The sequence below is a fragment of the Mesoplodon densirostris genome, chromosome 5 (genome assembly GCF_025265405.1).
Source record: "Mesoplodon densirostris isolate mMesDen1 chromosome 5, mMesDen1 primary haplotype, whole genome shotgun sequence".
Lineage (NCBI taxonomy): Eukaryota > Metazoa > Chordata > Mammalia > Artiodactyla > Ziphiidae > Mesoplodon > Mesoplodon densirostris.
This window is the reverse complement of record NC_082665.1, coordinates 111772916-111789861: the sequence shown is the minus strand read 5'-3', so window position 1 is coordinate 111789861 and position 16946 is coordinate 111772916. Positions and strand designations below refer to the sequence as shown.

Sequence of the window (16946 nt, the reverse complement as noted above, 5' to 3'; positions counted from 1 at the left end):
ATGAACATGTCAGTCTAACGGTTCAGAAGGGTTCTACATTTCTAAAACAAAAGCTTACTCACTCTGATTTTTCCCTTCCCTCTTTTCCTACTTTGCTGGTCCCCTAAAGTATTAGAAGACCATCACGCTGCCTATTTTCCCTTTCAAATCCATTTCTTCTGTTTGCTACAATCACACAGAAGAATACCTTTCTGCTCTAGGTTTCACTTTTCAGGGTTCAAGAACATGGAAATTACAGTCACCATTATGCCCACCAGCATTGAGGGGAAGCATAGAAGATGAAAAGGATTGTTGAAAGAAATGTTCTTAAAAAGGCAGAGACCTCCTCATTCCCTGGCATCACTATTTTTTTCTCTACATCTTCTCTTCTATACCCTCCTGAGGAGGAGGGGAGAGAGAATGTCACAGAAGTAGACTTTTCCACTTGTGAACCTTCAGCTGCATCAAATCTTTTTTTTGACATTTGCATTTTATCCTCATCCTTTGACTGCCCCACACAAAGTACAGCCCATGAAATGCATGGACTTTCTGCATGTATATTTATATCAGAGAACTTTTATAGCTGAAGAGACAGGTGTGACTTGCCTACAGTTTTTTTACATCAAGTTCATATCAAAGCAGGACCAGAGTCTCTTCACGGTGCTTGCCCAGTGTTCTTTAGCCTGCTCTGCCTTCTGATCCTCAAATTTTCAAGGGGCACCAGCCATGAGAGAAGACAGATTGCCAGCTTTGCTCTTGGAGGTTGCAGCATTCAATTTCTCATGCTTCCCTGTTCCCTTTTCTGGCAGGTCAACAGGATAGAAGAAATGACCTCAGTCATCCCATCCATGCTGATAACTGCCTGTTGGATCCAGAGGCCAATGAATGCTGGAAGGAGCCTCCTGCTTACACATTCCGGGACTATAGGTACCGCCAGCATCTGATTCAGAACCAAGCTTTTTGCCCAACAGTTATCAAAACCCCATGGAAACTAAAAAGCTGATCTGTTTTGCTTGTCATCACATTCATCTCGATGAAGCAGAAATGCTCAAATAATCTTCTGAAGCAGCTGCCACAACTGAGAAGTGACTTCAGCATATCATATTTTTATCTTAAAAATCCCTGTACGATTTGTTGCATCTTATTCCACAGAATGCCCATTTTGTTTTAATATAAAAAGTAAAGTTTATGGGTTGTTTTTCTCACTTGGCTTTTATTTAAACATATTCATTGTGGTATATGTATTAATATCTCAGTCTGAGAACACAGGGTGTGCATCTCAGCAGGCATAGGGATCTCATCACATCATTTATCTATGTCTGCATTTTGTAAGTAAGAAACTGAAAACTCAGGACAAAAAAGTTTTCTTTTATTGAATGATATTTTACTGTGTAAAGAGTCAGGAGTTGTAGTCATCATGTATATAGTGTTAATTATTACTACACTGTGCTCTATACAAACATGTTTATTGAGTGCCCCCTATCTGCAAGACTTGGATACACCCCTTAGATCTCTCCAGCTACTTAACGGAAAAAATACATCCTTTTGAGTTATTAGTATAAAAGGAAAGAACAGAGTTTTAGATTCTGTGGGTGAGATCAAAGGGCTAGATTAAACCTAGCTAGGTTTTATTTGGAGGAGGTGAAATGTGAGATGAAGTCTGACATATAATTAAAACTTTAACCTGGGTGGAATAAATAAATACTTCAGGGTTATGACCCTACATCTGATCTTACTCTTGAGGGTTAGGAGGGTCAATCATTTTAATGTTTAGTTCAGAGGAAACTTACTAATCAGGCTGGTCAGTTCATGCCCAGTCTGCAGTATTCTGCGGTGATGTTGTGTAGGCATATAAGAGTACAAATTGCTTCCCTTTCTTCTTACAGTGCTCTCCTATATATGAATGATGACTTTGAAGGAGGAGAATTCATATTCACTGAGATGGATGCCAAAACTGTGACCGTAAGCAAGCCTATTCTTGCAAACTTATCTAGCATTTTTAGTCTCAATTTTGCCATTTTCCAAAGACGGCTGGATTTCAAATATTTCTGAGCTTGAGAATTCATGAGGTGGAGAGAGATCCAGTAAATGTATACATTATAAAATGTTAGAAATGGAATCATCAATAAAAATCTTCTTTTCCTTTTTATAGATGGGTAATTTAAAGAATATATATTAAGGATCATATAGTTAGTTTGTGTTAGACTTCGAACCAGAACCTATGTCTTCTGATTCTTTGCCAAATAATCTGATGGGAACCTAAAAACACCTATTCTTAAATCACCCACGACTATGACAAGTCAAATGACTCTACAGATGGCTTTCAAGTACCCTGGTGCTCTGTATGTTTAGGTGAGCATTGGCTTCCATACCCCTCATTATCCAAATTGTGATATGTGTGTGTGTATATATATATATATATATATATATGTATATATATATATAAAATTCTAATGGTAAGTAAACCTATACTTGGAATTTGATATATACACATTCACACAGACACACATGTGTTATATATTCATACTTTGGATGAGATTCTAAACACACCTTCGTAGATCAAAAATCAAAAGTTAAACTCAACCACCATCTTCCTAAGCAAACTAATGCCTTTGGAAAACCAGCCTACTGAACACATATAAACAATATAGCCAGAATCTTTGGTTTTTTAGCCGAACAGCATATGCTATGGTAGAAAAAAGAGGTTTTCTGATTGAGGAGATAATTGAATTATAAGTAGATTATGAGATATCTCTTTTCTCTATACAAAATCAAAACAGTTGAGACATGTATGTGATAAACTTAAAGGATTTTGCATTATATAAGCTATTTCCACAACTTTTTTTCTGAGTTTATGTCTTTCCCCTCATATTTTGTACCCTTTTCTTGGTCTCATTCATGGCATACTACCAGGGTGTAAGCAAATGATATAAAAACGATGTATTACTGGATTTAAAGGGAAAACCTATGGGAATTCTGGTTAAAATTGTCCAGAAACATTGATATAATTAAGAAAAATATTTCATACACTTTAATATACTGTATATTTAAAAGGTCATGATGCCCCCCACTCTCTCTTTTTTTTTTTTTTTTTTTTTTTTTTTTTTGCGGTACGCGGGCCTCTCACTGTTGTGGCCTCTCCCATTGCGGAGCACAGGCTCCGGACACGCAGGCTCAGCAGCCATGGCTCACGGGCCCAGCCGCTCCGCGGCATGTGGGATCTTCCCGGACTGGGGCACGAACCCGTGTCTCCTGCATCGGCAGGCGGACTCTCAACCACTGCTCCACCAGGGAAGCCCTGACCCACACTGTTTTTTTGTAAAAAGCTTAAATATTATCATGGGAGTATTTTGATGCTTCATGATTTGGGAAATTAAATCAAGACTGATGATCCAGGCTCAGTTTAAATGCCAATACAAAAATATCAACTTTTGAAAAGCCTCTGTACAGAAAGCATTTGATTTCTGAGCTCTGCTAACAGGTTCAAAACTGCTTGAATCTCACACAATTGGAAAGAAAATCAGGCAGGTGGTTGAAAAGATTTATTTGCTTCTACGCCATCTAGTGGCCATATTTGGAAATGTTCAATGTTTGAAAATAAGTAAGGCGGGAATATTATTGATATGTATGAATCATTAATTCATACTATGTATGAATCATTAATTAAATGAATCATTAAATATGTGTGAATTCACCATTTTTTGAATGCAAATTAACTGTAATTCTGCTTTTTAAAGATGTGAAAGCAGATACTACTCCCCTTTAAGAGATTTATACTTTTAAGATAAAGATGCAGCTATTTTTAAAAGTACTGAATCTAACCACCACCATCCCCTAAAAAAGTAAAAGAAAAACTAATTTAAACAATGTTTTAATGAAAAAGCTCCAAGTTGAGAGATCTATTTTCAAAAATTCGTTCTACTTCACATTAATGCATATGGTGGAGTTTGGGGAGTATTTTGTAGATAATTAAAATTCTTAGTTAACCAGTGCCAATAAGAAAGAGAAGTGGATAGTTTTCCTTTTCAGTTTTCCCTCCCTTGATTCTGGAGGGAAAATTGGAGCAGGGAAATGCCCCAGCTTTGTGCTATGCAAGGAAGAATAATCTCCTAAATTCTTTACTTTGGAAAAATCTGGAAATTGTATGATTACTGAATGGTAGCAGAAGATTTACATTTATTCAAGGCAAGTACAGCACACAGCCTTCTCTGACTTTAATCATCAGTCACATGCAAATCAAAAGGAATTTTCTTTCATCATACTTGGAAGAACCATGGATTATTTTCGACAGCAGCATATTTGTGAAACATGGATATTTAGTTATTTTGGTTTCTCTATGCAAGTTTGAAAAAGATAAAATCCAATGAGTTCCATTTGCTTCATGAAAAACTAAATTCAGTGGGGCTGTGTTCCAAACGTATGTTTACAATCATTTAAACTTCAGAATACATTTTCCCTTAGAAACAATGTCCTTAGTGGAGCTTGTTTATTCCTCCGCATACCTGATATATGAGAGGTGATGCTCTCCATTTGATAAGATTAGTCCTTTGTGACTCCACATACCTATAACCAATCCCAACTGCTTCAGGCAATTGATAGCTTCTTTTCCCAGAGTTCTTCATGTGTACACATATTTTCAATTCTTCCATCAGAGACAAAACATTAAATTGTTCCCACAGCCTCTCTTTAGTATTGTAAGATGTTGATGCCAAGACTCTAATCACATACAAGCAATGGCAAGCACATGTGGATAAGTAAGCCCTTGACCAGCACCAGGGAGTGAGCAGCTCAGAAAATTTGAAATTAGATCCTAAAGCCATGCGTATAGGAAGGCTTTCTTGTCCTGCTTCATATGTCTTCTAGTATTAATTATTTTGCTGTTTCTGTGTGAAAATGCACAACAAATTCCTCCTCCAGAAACACAAAATTGGATTGATGCTGAAGGCACCAGTAACTAGGAACCTAGATTTACATCAGAAAGTCACTTTGATAAAGCTGCTTGAGAAAAGCAACTCTCTCTAGCAAACACAAATCGTGAACAGAAGAGTAACCCAGAAAGTGACTGCTTTTCATTGCTCTTCCTTTTAACACATGCACACACCCCCCACACACACACACACCTCAGGATCTTTGACTACTCCATTTACCTTTGACTTTCCACAAGTTTGTCACACAGTCTGGGAATACCTACGTTAAGTAGCATCCAAGGACTTCAAGAAATCTTCCAAATATTCCTCCTGAAGTTAGCAGTGGAAAAACTTAGCCATCCCATTTTATGGTGAAGGGGACCAAAGGTTCTTCTAATGGTCATGTATCAAGTCAATTCAGAAAATAGCTAGTTAGAACTGGTCCATCTTATCAAATAGTACAACGATTGGTGCCACTTTCTTGCTTTTATTTCTAAGCTGTACTATGGAATAAGTCAGGTTTCTGTGTTTCTCAAGAAAGAAAAATGAACTTTGCTTAGAGCAGACACTTTATTCACGGAAGCAAGACCCCTAATATTCCATTGCTTCAGCTTACTCAGTTTGGAGAGCCTGCTTGTTTGATCTAATGCTCTGGCTCAGGGCCCCCAGCAGTGCCTCTTTCCCTTCTACCCTGTCCTACCTAATCATTAGTGGACAGCTCCATCTGAGCCAAGCTTGGAAGGACTGTGCCCATCATTCCAGAACCCTGGAGGCCATGGAATTGGTCACCTGAAGGGGTGGTGTGTTCTCATCACTGGAAGTATGAAAACATTGGCTAAGGACTACTGGGCAGGAATATTGTAACAGGAATTAAAGTATCACATGGGATTAGACTTGACTTAAAAAAATTTTGTATTATGAGAAGTTCACAAACCATAAATGCACAATAAGGAATTAGAAAGGGTGCATCCATGGAACCACTACCTAGATCAATTATAAGAATTTACCAGCACTCTACATGTCCCATTGATTTGTTTTTGTCATTCCACAAATATTAAATATACATCTACTTAGGCCAGATGTTATGCTAGTGCTAAAATTAGAGATGTGAATTAAAAGAGAGAGTCTTTGCCTTCATGGAGTTTACCAGCCACCAACATAATATGTATTGAGCGATTACCATTTGCCATGGACTGTGCCAACCGTTTTACCTGATAACTTTATTTTCTGAATTAGGTATTGTTTTGACCTTATCTTTGTTTTACAGATGAGGAAATTGAAGCAATTTTTGACCCCAGGACTCCATTAGAAGGATAGAGAAGGGGGATTGTAGAAATGTTAACAGTATAGGAATTGAGAGTCAAATTTTCACTCTCTTTCTCAGGCCTCTATAAAACCAAAGTGTGGGCGTATGATCAGCTTCTCATCTGGAGGAGAGAACCCGCATGGGGTGAAGGCAGTCACCAAGGGCCAGAGGTGTGCTGTGGCCCTGTGGTTTACCTTGGACCCACTCTACAGAGAATTGGTGAGTTTCTGACCCACCCAGAAAGCCACTGAGACATGCTATAGACCTGCTTCATGAACTGATTTATCAGAAAAGTCCTTTGGGTTGATCCATAACCCTTCAGGGATCTTAGAGATCATGGGGAAAAAAACAAACCAAAACCAAAACCAAACCAAACAAAAACGTCTACAGAAACCTTTCTGTCTGGTTTCCAACACTGGCTCTGTTTTCTAAGCAAGAACAAACTTTGTTAATCAGATCCATGACCTAGCAATTATGCATTTGATGTTTGTAGGATGAGTTTGAGGAAAAGAAGGGCTATGAATGCAGTTCTTAATCAGATGGGTTCTTAGAAGTGAAGGTTTGCAGAAATAGACATCATGGCGATATTTGGCAGTCTCTAATTAGTCTTGAGTTTATTAATAAACTGTAGCATCAAGAGAGAGGAATCATTTTTTACTGGTCACTGGGAAGACTGATTTGTTTTCTCAACAAATCCTTAAAAGGTTCACTGAATAATTTATGAAACATAGGCAGAAGAAGGTGAGGAGACCTGAAAGTTTATCATTTACTACTATTAAATTAAATGTTAAAATATTGTTATTATTCTATTGGAAGTAGCTAAGGATGCTTAGCCTGGGTGATAGACCATGATCATATCCTTCTGGACGCTGTGGGAAGAGATTATGGTGTCTAGAGATTATGGTGTCTGTCTGTGAGGCTGCAGAGGGATGAATTAAGACCTCTGGATACAAGCCCCTGGGAGGAAAATCTAAGCTCAACATAAGGAATAACTTTCTAATCGTCAGCACTATTTGGTGGACTTGTCTTCTTTGGAAGTATTGAGTTTCTTGTCACTGGATGGCTGCAGTCAAAGCCTCAGCAACTGCTTGGCATGGAACGCTGAACCTGAACCTGAACCTTCATGGCAAGGGCTAAACCGGACGACTTCAAAGTCTCCTCCAGCCTTGAGTCTTAATGAAGCTATGAAATTCTAGTCTTGAAAATGGCATTCTAACCAAATGTCCTCTTTACATCCCTAAATTGAATCCAATTTCATCAGAAACTTTAAAATGAGTTTCTCTTTCTCATATACTTTTTGCCCTCAAATCTGACTCAGTTTTTAGGCCATATCCCCTAAGCATTCTTTCATATATTCCACAAATGTTTATGGAAGATCTACTATGTGCCTGGAAAACTCCACTAGGCAGGCCCTGGGGGTACACAGTTGAACAAAACATAGCTTTGGCCACGAGGAGCTTAGAAAGTCTGTAAAGCAAATGACGGGGAGAAAACAGCAGTCTGCGTTTGCAGGGGGATAGCAAGGAGGACTTACGTATATCAGCGCAATCCTAAGAGAGCAGAGGATGATAGCCAGGCACAGAAAGAGTAAAGAATGGTCCTGACAGAAGGAGCTGAGCAGGGAGAGATCTGAAAACTTCACTGGGGACTGAGCAGTCTCCTCCACCTGTAATTCCTCTCTCCTCCTGTGTCTCCACATCCAAAATGTCAGCGTTCCTCCACATCACTCCTTCTGGACTAAGGAACCTAGCTAGGTACCTGAGTACGCAGTGCAGCTATCACATTGTTGAAAAATTGCCTCGCCCTTTTTTCTCTTTAGTGTTTAATTCAATAAACATTTAACCTGTTTTATTATTCATTACCTCAGCCCTCTCTTCCAAGATATTTTTTTTTATATCAAAATAAGCTAACACAAAGATCTCTTTGAGCCTTGCTAACCTGGAGAGTAGTGTTAGGAAAATTCTTCAATCTCCAGGCTGTGGTGACATCTAGTGGTCACAGAAGAAAATGACCAGAGCCTCTGAGGCAACTGCTAGAAAATCTTGCCTATGACGTGGTTACCAGACTTTGCTCTACACTGGAATCAATTGGCGATCTTTACAAAACTATTGACATTTTGTCTACCACCCTTGGAAATTCTGGGTTAATTGATTTGGGCTGTAACCTGAGTGTCAGAAGTTTTAAAAGCTCCCCAGGTGATTTCAATGTGCAAAAGAACTTCAGAGTCCCTGAGTTAGGCATCTGCTCTCAGGTTGAATCCCTGGGCAAAGAAAGCCTGCCTATCAATACATCATGAGAACTGGCAGACTTCCATGCTCATGATAGATTACTTTAAAGGCACTGAATTCTCAAGGAGTATATAACAACATATACCGGTAAGGATGCCCAATATTAGAAGCTTGAGTTCCTTGTATAGAGAGACTTGCAGCTCTTAAACATCTTTCCTTTCAGGACGTACATGACAACAGTCTCCTCTGCATTCAGATTGCAACATTTTGTATCTACATCAGTTTGCTAATCAGCAAGATGTTCTCCCAAGATGGATGAGTATAAAAGTAATACTCACCCATTTTATTTGGACATCAAGACAGTTTAGTTTTCTGTTATTTAGTATATATGGTCCTTGTAGGTGCCTTTTGGTCAACATCATGCTCAATTACAAGCTCTTGGGTACAAGAGGCTTTGTTTTCAAGTCATAAAATAGTTCTTTATATAACTTGCTATGCTGGACATTGTGCTAGGGACTACCTATAGGACATACAAACTAGATAAGACATAACTTTTATTTTCAGGGAGTTTAAAGTCAAAATGAAGAGATAATACAGGGGCCTGAGTAATAAAAGCATAGCAAAGTTCAGTAGGAATTATTAGATGCAAACATGTATGGTGGGGACTTCCCTCATGGTCCAGTGGTTAAGAATCCGTCCTGCAATGCAGGGGGACACTGGTTCAATCTTTAGCTGGGGAACTAAGATCTCACATGCCGCGGGGCAACTAAGCCCATGTGCCACAAGTACTGAGCACATGGGCCACAACTAGAGAACCTTGTGTGCCGCAACGAAGAGCTGGCACACTGCAATGAAAGATCCCGCATGCAGCAACTAAGATGAGACACAGCTAAAAATAAAATTAATTAAGTTAAAAAAATGCATGGTGTTTAGAGGATAGAAAGAGGAAACCAGGAAAGGCTTCATTGAGGAGATGGCATTTGACATGAGCCTTAAAAGATGAGCATGATTTCTTTAGGGAGAGACATTTTAGACAGAGACAGCCCTTCATCCACTTCTGTATTTATTCATCAACTATAATGCTCCTTTGCCAAATGTCCGTAGCTTTTCTGGACACAGGAAATACAACAGTGACCAAACATGACAAGACTCCCTGCTTTCATGGAGCTTACCTTCTAGTGAAAAAAGACAACAAATAAGTAAAAGAATAAATAATTAGGGGATTTTCAGATAGTGAAAAATGATGTGTGGGAAAGAGAACAAGGCAACTGACCTGAGAGTAAAAAAGAGCCAGGGGTGAAGTGTGAGGGGCCTCCAGACAAGTGACAAGAAGAAGCTAACCATGGTAAAGGCCTTGGGAGGAATATTCCAGGGGGAGAGGAGGTTGTAAAGGCCCAGAGACAAGAGGGAGCACAGAACAGTCAAGAAGCAAAGAAAGCCAGGGTGGCCAGAACAGGGCATGCAAGGCGGAGAGCGGGCTGAAAAGAAGACACAGAGGAGGCGGCGATCAGATGGACAAGCTGCTCAAGAAATATGAGTTCTACTCTAACTATAGAGGGGACGCCATATTCCTTCCTCACCTCGTCCAGCCCCAGGAGTTACAGGAGAGGAAAGATTACTGTAGCTAACACGTCGTAGACTAGAGTCATGATAAAGACGGTGAAAAGATGTGGGCGATTGGAGATGCCATTTGGAGGTAGACCAGCTGGGCCTGTTGAAGGATTGGTGTGGGGATAAGAGAAAGCATAGGATGCAATGGAAGCATCCTTTAAATCCTAGGGGCACTTAACCTGGACTAGGATGAGGAAGTCCTTCTCAGAGTGCTGCATTCAGAAACCTTGGGGTAAGTCAGGAAGGTGGAATGTAAGGTGAGGCGAGAGGGGAAGACAAGGTGAGCTGAAGAAGAAAGAAAAGTCAGAGTCCTTATAAGCTCATCAAGAAGGTCAGATCTGGAGGCTTCCCTGGTGGCTCAGTGGTTGAGAATCTGCCTGCCGATGCAGGGGACACGAGTTCGAGCCCTGGTCTGGGAAGATCCCACATGCTGCGGAGCAACTGGGCCCGTGAGCCACAACTACTGAGCCTGCGCGTCTGGAGCCTGTGCTCCGCAACAAGAGAGGCCGTGATAGTGAGAGGCCCGCGCACCGCAATGAAGAGTGGCGCTCGCTTGCCGCAACTAGAGAAAGCCCTCGCGTGGAAACAAAGACCCAACACGGCAAAAATAAATAAATAAAATAATAAACTCCTACCCCCAACATCTTCTTTAAAAAAAAAAAAAAAAAAGGTCGGACCTAGAGTGTGGTGCAATGGGAACCCAAGTGAGGGTTGTGAGCAGTGAGCAGGAAAGGGTGGAGATCATGATTCAAGTGCAAAGAGTCCATCAGAAGCACGTGGGGGGTGTGTGAAACAGATCAATTGGAGGCTGCCGCAGTAACTGAGTTAAGAGATACTTGAGAAAGACAAATACCGTATGCTAACACATATATATGGAATTTTAAAAAAAGTCATGAAGAACCTAGGGGTAAAACAGGAATAAAGACACAGACCTACTTGAGAATGGACTTGAGGATATGGGGAGGGGGAAGGGTAAGCTGTGACAAAACAAAAGAGAGGCATGGACATATATACAGTACCAAACGTAAGGTAGATAGATAGTGGGAAGCAGCCGCAGAGCACAGGGAGATCAGCTCGGTGCTTTGTCACCGCCTGGAGGGGTGGGATGGGGAAGGTGGGAGGGAGGGAGATGCATGAGGGAAGGGATGTGGGAACAGATGTATATGTATGACTGATTCACTTTGTTATAAAGCAGAAACTAATAAAAAAAATAAAAATAAAGAGATAATGAGAGTGTAAACCCATAGTCCTCAAGCAGGAGCTATTTTGCATCCTATAGGGCACATTTGGCAACATTTAGAGATACGTTTGGTTGTCACAACTTGGGGCCAGGCATGTGCCACTGATTACCTGTAGTAGGCAGAAGGCAGGGATGCTGCTAAACATCCTACAATGCACAGGACAACCCACCCAACAGAGAGTTATCTGCTCCAGGACGTCAGTCGTGCTAAGGTTGAGAAACACTGGCCTAAAGTAAGGCAACAGTATGTGCACTAAAAAAAAGGGGGGGGCAGAAACAGGAGGCAGAACGGAGAGGACTGGTGATTTATCAGATCCAAGAAACCTTGGTCAGGCTTTTGGGGCAAATGGGGGAGCAGTGGTGGTCTTTACTGAGAGAAGAAATATGTGAAGAGGACCGAATAGGCCTGTGGGAGAGAAAATGGTGAATTCAGCTTGAACACTGACCTGGAGACGTGAACTGGAGATCTCTGTGGGACCGCAAAGTAGCAAGGGAAGTCAGCAGTTGAATATACAAGATTTCTTGGCAAGAGAGAAATCTTGGAAGGTAACTGCTCAGGACATAGGGAAGTCAAGAGAAGGCACCTGGGTAGGGATGGAGATGAGGTTTCATTCTTAGCCAGATTTAGCACCCATCCATGTACAGATGGATGCCTGGAAGTGTTGAGGAAGCTTCTGCCACTGATTATTATGCTTGTAACAGCAATGTGTAAATTGTCTTTTTTTGCAGGAGCGAATACAGGCTGATGAAGTGATCGCGATCCTGGATCAAGAACAGCGAGGGAAGCACAAACCAAATATCAACCCCAAAGATGAGCTATAAAAATGAGAAAAAGAGTATTCTATCAGATATTTATTTAAATTGTTAATCTTATGAGAACCTTTTTATTTTTGTACAGAGCCACGGTATAAATTAACAGGTTAATATGAGTCACCAGATCTCCCTTCTGTGCCTAAGGATGCTTGCTTTGCCCCTCTTGGTCTTTGTGTCTTGGTTTTTCAGCAGGTCATCTCTCAAAGCCCAGTCATGTCCTCCCCACCACACACACACACACACACACACACAATTCGTTTGCTGCAGATCCTAAAACTCAAGCAGAAGGAGTAAGTCCATTCTTAGTGAAACAACAGCTCCCAGACATGCCCACGTCTAAAGTTAGTGTGTGATTTGGACTCAGAAGGCCTTCCTGGCTCTGTGCCTTTCAGCCACCATCTCCCCCAGGGCTGATGGCCATGAGTTTGAGTCTGAGGAGTCTCTGGTGAGGTCAGAACTGCTTCAGGTATTGCTGGCTTGAGGGCCCCCAAGCTCTGAAAAGGAATGACTCTGATGAGGACTGCGTGAGACGGGGGAGCTCAGCCTTCCCAGGGCCTGGGTGGAGTTTGTGACTCTGGTGTTTTCAGCAGAGAGCACCCTTACACTGGAAACTTCAATTTGCCCTCCAACTGGGTGCCAGAAAGGACTGCCCAAGGAGTTGTGTCTTTAAACAGGTTGTACAGGGTTTGAAGTGGAATGGTTCTTCATCCCAGTGACTTCGGAAGGAAATCTTTAATCCCACCTGAATCAGGGCACCATGGCCACGTTGCGTGAGAATGGGGTCCACTGTTGAGAAGGTGTGTTTTGTTCTTCAGGAAGAGGAAAATGGATTTCTGATGGATTCCACTCTCCATCTGCATATATTTTGGGGGCCCCTTCCCTTTGGTGCTCTCCAGCTCATGGATTTTAGTGCTTGTATCTGATTTTTTAAATAAAGGGAGCCTTCTTTTAATATTTGGCATTTATTTTTCTTCTCCCAAATGTTTCGTTTGTCTCTGGGTAATGGTTTTGTGATCCCTCAGGAGCTTTGGGGACCACCCGGGGTAATACTGGGCCATGGCTAGTTTTGCTGGCAGGTGCTTGGGGGCTGCAAGGAAGGTGGGGGCATTACTTCTGAAGAAACAGAGATGGTTAGCAAACAGGTGTTAACCCAGAGAACATCTGGTCCTTGGTGTGAATTCTAAGGAAGACACTGCAAAGACAATGTTTTGGGGGGTGGGGACTGAGGTTGTTCTAGCCGAGGGAGTCTGCCCCACTAACCCATGGGAGATCATCTGCCTCTGTGATGGGCAGTGGTAAAGGTTGTAGCCCTTAAGAAAACCAACAGATAAAAGCATTTTCTTAAAATCACATTTACTTTCTGCCATTTATGATCTTGGGTAGTGGTAAGAACGTTCATCCTTTGAGACTGAAAAATTGAGTCATAATGATTTATGTGCCATCCGTTTTTCACCCAACCTTCTGGTTTCATTTTCATCATGGGACAGAGAAAAGAGCATCAGATTATAATCCCAGCCTGATCAATTATGCTCTGCTGTGTGACCTGGAGCTACTCTCTTTCCCTTTCTGGGCTTCAGTTTCCTTCTCTGAAAATGACATCATTGGCTGTAATTGTTTCCAAAAGCCCTTCCTTTTGCTCTAAATACAAAACAAAGCTAAAACAAAACAAACCATAAAACTGATTTTAGAAATATTCACAAATACAACCAAATTTACTTCTACCAACTTTTTCAGAATTGTGAATGGGTCCATTATGTGTATGTGTGATTTTAAAACTTGAAACCTAATTTTAGGGCTGAAAATCCCTGAGCTTTGGAAAGGGAGGTTGCTATTTGTCTGCTCTCTTACTGAGAAGCATTTGCTGGCACTCAGATTTGCTGATAGGAGGTTCTGGCCAAGGATCTAATTTCTGTTTTCTGGCAACAAGGTGTCAACAAAGAAATCAGTCTTTGGCTCCTTGCAGCCCATGCTTCCTGGATGCTCTGGGCGCTCTGGGAGAGGCTAGGACTCCAGCACTGACTGCCATTCAGCCCCACAGAGAGTGAGCAGAGACCTCAGTAGATGGGCATTGGGGTAGATCCCCATCTTGTTTCCTTGCTGACAACACAGAGTCATTATTCTTGTTTGGCAGTCTACCCATGTCCGGTTCTACCTGGGACATCACGTATACGCTCAAGCATTTATGTTTAATTTAATCTGCCCCACATCAAACCATACACAATTTCATTCAAATATTAAGGAGTGTCATCAGATGATTTTTAAAAGATCAAGCTCATAAATTGCAATCTATGTGATGTCTAGTCCCTTGTGTAGAAGGATGGGAAAGCTCATTAGAATTTTTGTAGTTTTTAGAGCTCAAGGAGGTCATAGAAATCACAATTCAATTCTATCTTTCTGTCTGGAAGGAAAAGGAGGCTCAGAGGTAATAAAAATGATTGTGTGGTTCCAGAATTTAAGCAGGAAGAGCCAGGGCTGCTGAATTGAGTTACACAGGAATCCAGGCACAGGGCAGCATCCGCTAGAGGAAGGGGTGCCTTTTTCTATTTGGCCCCAAAATGCTACTTGCTCATCAATCCACAGACCTGCAGGACTGTGTCATAAGGGGTGCCTTTTTCTAATTCACTTAAAAGTACTGTATGTGCTTGAGGCAGCCTAGGCTAAGAAGCCCAATTTTTATGAATCCCAGTCTAGGACTCTTCATCGATATCACTTGGAGAACAACCACTTGTCTTGATGACTATCTCTTGTGTAAAAAGCCTGCAGTGTTTTTTTTTTTTTAATTAATTAATTTATTTTATTTATTTTTGCCTGTGTTGGGTCTTTGTTTCTGTACGAGGGCTTTCTCTAGTTGCGGCAAGAGGGGGCCACTCTTCATCGCGGTGCGCGGGCCTCTCACTGTCGCCGCCTCTCTTGTTGCAGAGCACAGGCTCCAGACGCGTGGGCTCAGTAGTTGTGGCTCATGGGCCCAGTTGCTCCGTGGCATGTGGGATCTTACTGGGCCAGGGATCGAACCCGTGTCCCCTGCATTGGCAGGCAGATTCTCAACCACTGCACCACCAGGGAAGCCCAAAGCCTGCAGTTTTACAGAGTTTTCTTTTCACCTGTATTGTTGTATTGAATGTTTATACGCAGAACAGGTTCTCACACTAGGAACCCCAGGAGCTGTTCCAGCCCCAGATTATGATGCCCATTTTGCAGATGAGGAAATGGAGAGCAGTGAAGAGAAGTCAGAGCCTGTGGTCCCTGGGCTTGGAGTGTCCATGTCTGAGGCAGAAGCACAGTCTTTTGAACAGGAGGGAAGAAATAAAGTGCCAGCTTGTTTGCTCCCAGGCATACTTAATATAAAAATGGCACATTCATGTAAAGAACAGAGTTAGGTTTTTATAAAATCTTAACTTTTTCTCCTCCTCTGTTTTCCTGCTGATGTGTGAAGGCGTATCTCCTGTGCTTATCTCCTCTGAGAGGTTTTGATTATGGTTGCCTAATTCAATGAAGCAAATACCTGGTGCCTGACCCTGCTTTTATGAAACTCACAAAAGGGACGAAGGGAAGAAGGTTCTAGTCAGGTGCCATTTTCCTCTCCCTCCAAGGCAGAAAGAATCTGGAACTTCAATTTCTTCTTGAGAAAACCCCGACACAGGACAGAGTGATCTCCTTGCATGTATGAGACACGCAGTCTTCATCACTGCTTTGTGCATAGCATTTTCTGGCACTTCTTCAGCTGCAGAGAAACCATGGAATGAGTCAGTACCATTTAATAATATATACCTATGAGTTTTAATTGAAGTACAAATGCTGAATTATTTCACATAAGACAGCCACGGGGAACAACTCGCTCACTGACGTCAAGAAAGGAGGTAATGAGGGCCACCTCACTAGTTCTTGATGCCAAAGAATGAAACATCCCAAGGTGACTGACAATGGTTTGGCTGAGAAGTGAGAAAAAGTTGAACTGTTCCCACATCCAAAACTCTTCTGGGAGACAGGAGCCACTTGCAGAAACTCCCAAACTGCAAGTTTGATTGAGCCCATGGTTATGATCCCTGGCTAAACCCTGCCAAGAAGCCTGTGATGTGAAGTGACCTCCCGACACAGCCCCTCATCCCACCCACAAATCTTCTACCCCCAGATAATTTGATGTTTCCAACATGAGACACAAGGGCCCGTTCTGTTTTAGACCTGGGCGATTTCTTCAGGCACACTGAGACACGTAACACCCACCACCGTTGGAGCTCACTGCTGGGTTGGAGCTGCAGGCTCTTGCTGTCAGAGTCTCCTCATTCCCACATCCCCGGGTAAATCACGGTGTTTTCTGTGCCTGCTTCTGACCTCGGAGGCCAGACAACGTCAAGTCTGGAACAATCTGATCACTGATCTTGCCTTGCTCTACGATGGATGGCATCAGCTCTGTGAAAAGCTGGCTTTTCAGTGACTCACCTCTGAATCTATGGAATTTGAACACAGTAGTTTATTGAAAGATCTTATGAAGAGCCCACCAGAAAAATAGCCAAACACAATGTTCCGGCCCCCTCTTCTCCTGAAACACATTGCTAGGGAGGAAAATCTGAATGCACTGTTAATTCAATATACAACTCACCTTTTCTGGTCACTTTCTATGATACACCTGGAGAGAGGGTGAACAAGATAAGTCTTGCCCTTTCTTTCCCTGTTAGGTTGCCGGAGGTTGAGGATAGAGCAGAGTTTGACAACATTTCCACCTTAATAGTCCTTCTCTAAGCCATCTTCTGCTTTGGAAGGGCCAACCAACTGCCTTCTTTATCCGAGTCCTCTCTTGAAATTGCGAATTGGGTGTCATCCATCTTTCTGGGAACTCTTGCCCTTGGTCCCTCTTGTCAGGTTCA

At 41.9% G+C, this 16946-nt stretch overlaps 1 protein-coding gene across 1 annotated transcript in view; it reads left to right on the top strand.

Annotated features, from left to right (window-relative positions):
* The window catches only part of P3H2 (prolyl 3-hydroxylase 2), a 164450-nt gene extending 151401 nt beyond the window's left edge, over positions 1 to 13049 (top strand). The window contains exons 12-15 of the mRNA XM_060099290.1: positions 789 to 906; positions 1866 to 1941; positions 6271 to 6411; positions 12001 to 13049. Coding sequence (XP_059955273.1) covers positions 789 to 906; positions 1866 to 1941; positions 6271 to 6411; positions 12001 to 12093 — 428 coding nt within the window. The 3' untranslated portion in view covers positions 12094 to 13049. The remainder of the gene's footprint in view (positions 1 to 788; positions 907 to 1865; positions 1942 to 6270; positions 6412 to 12000) is intronic.
* The last annotated feature ends 3897 nt before the right edge of the window (positions 13050 to 16946 follow it).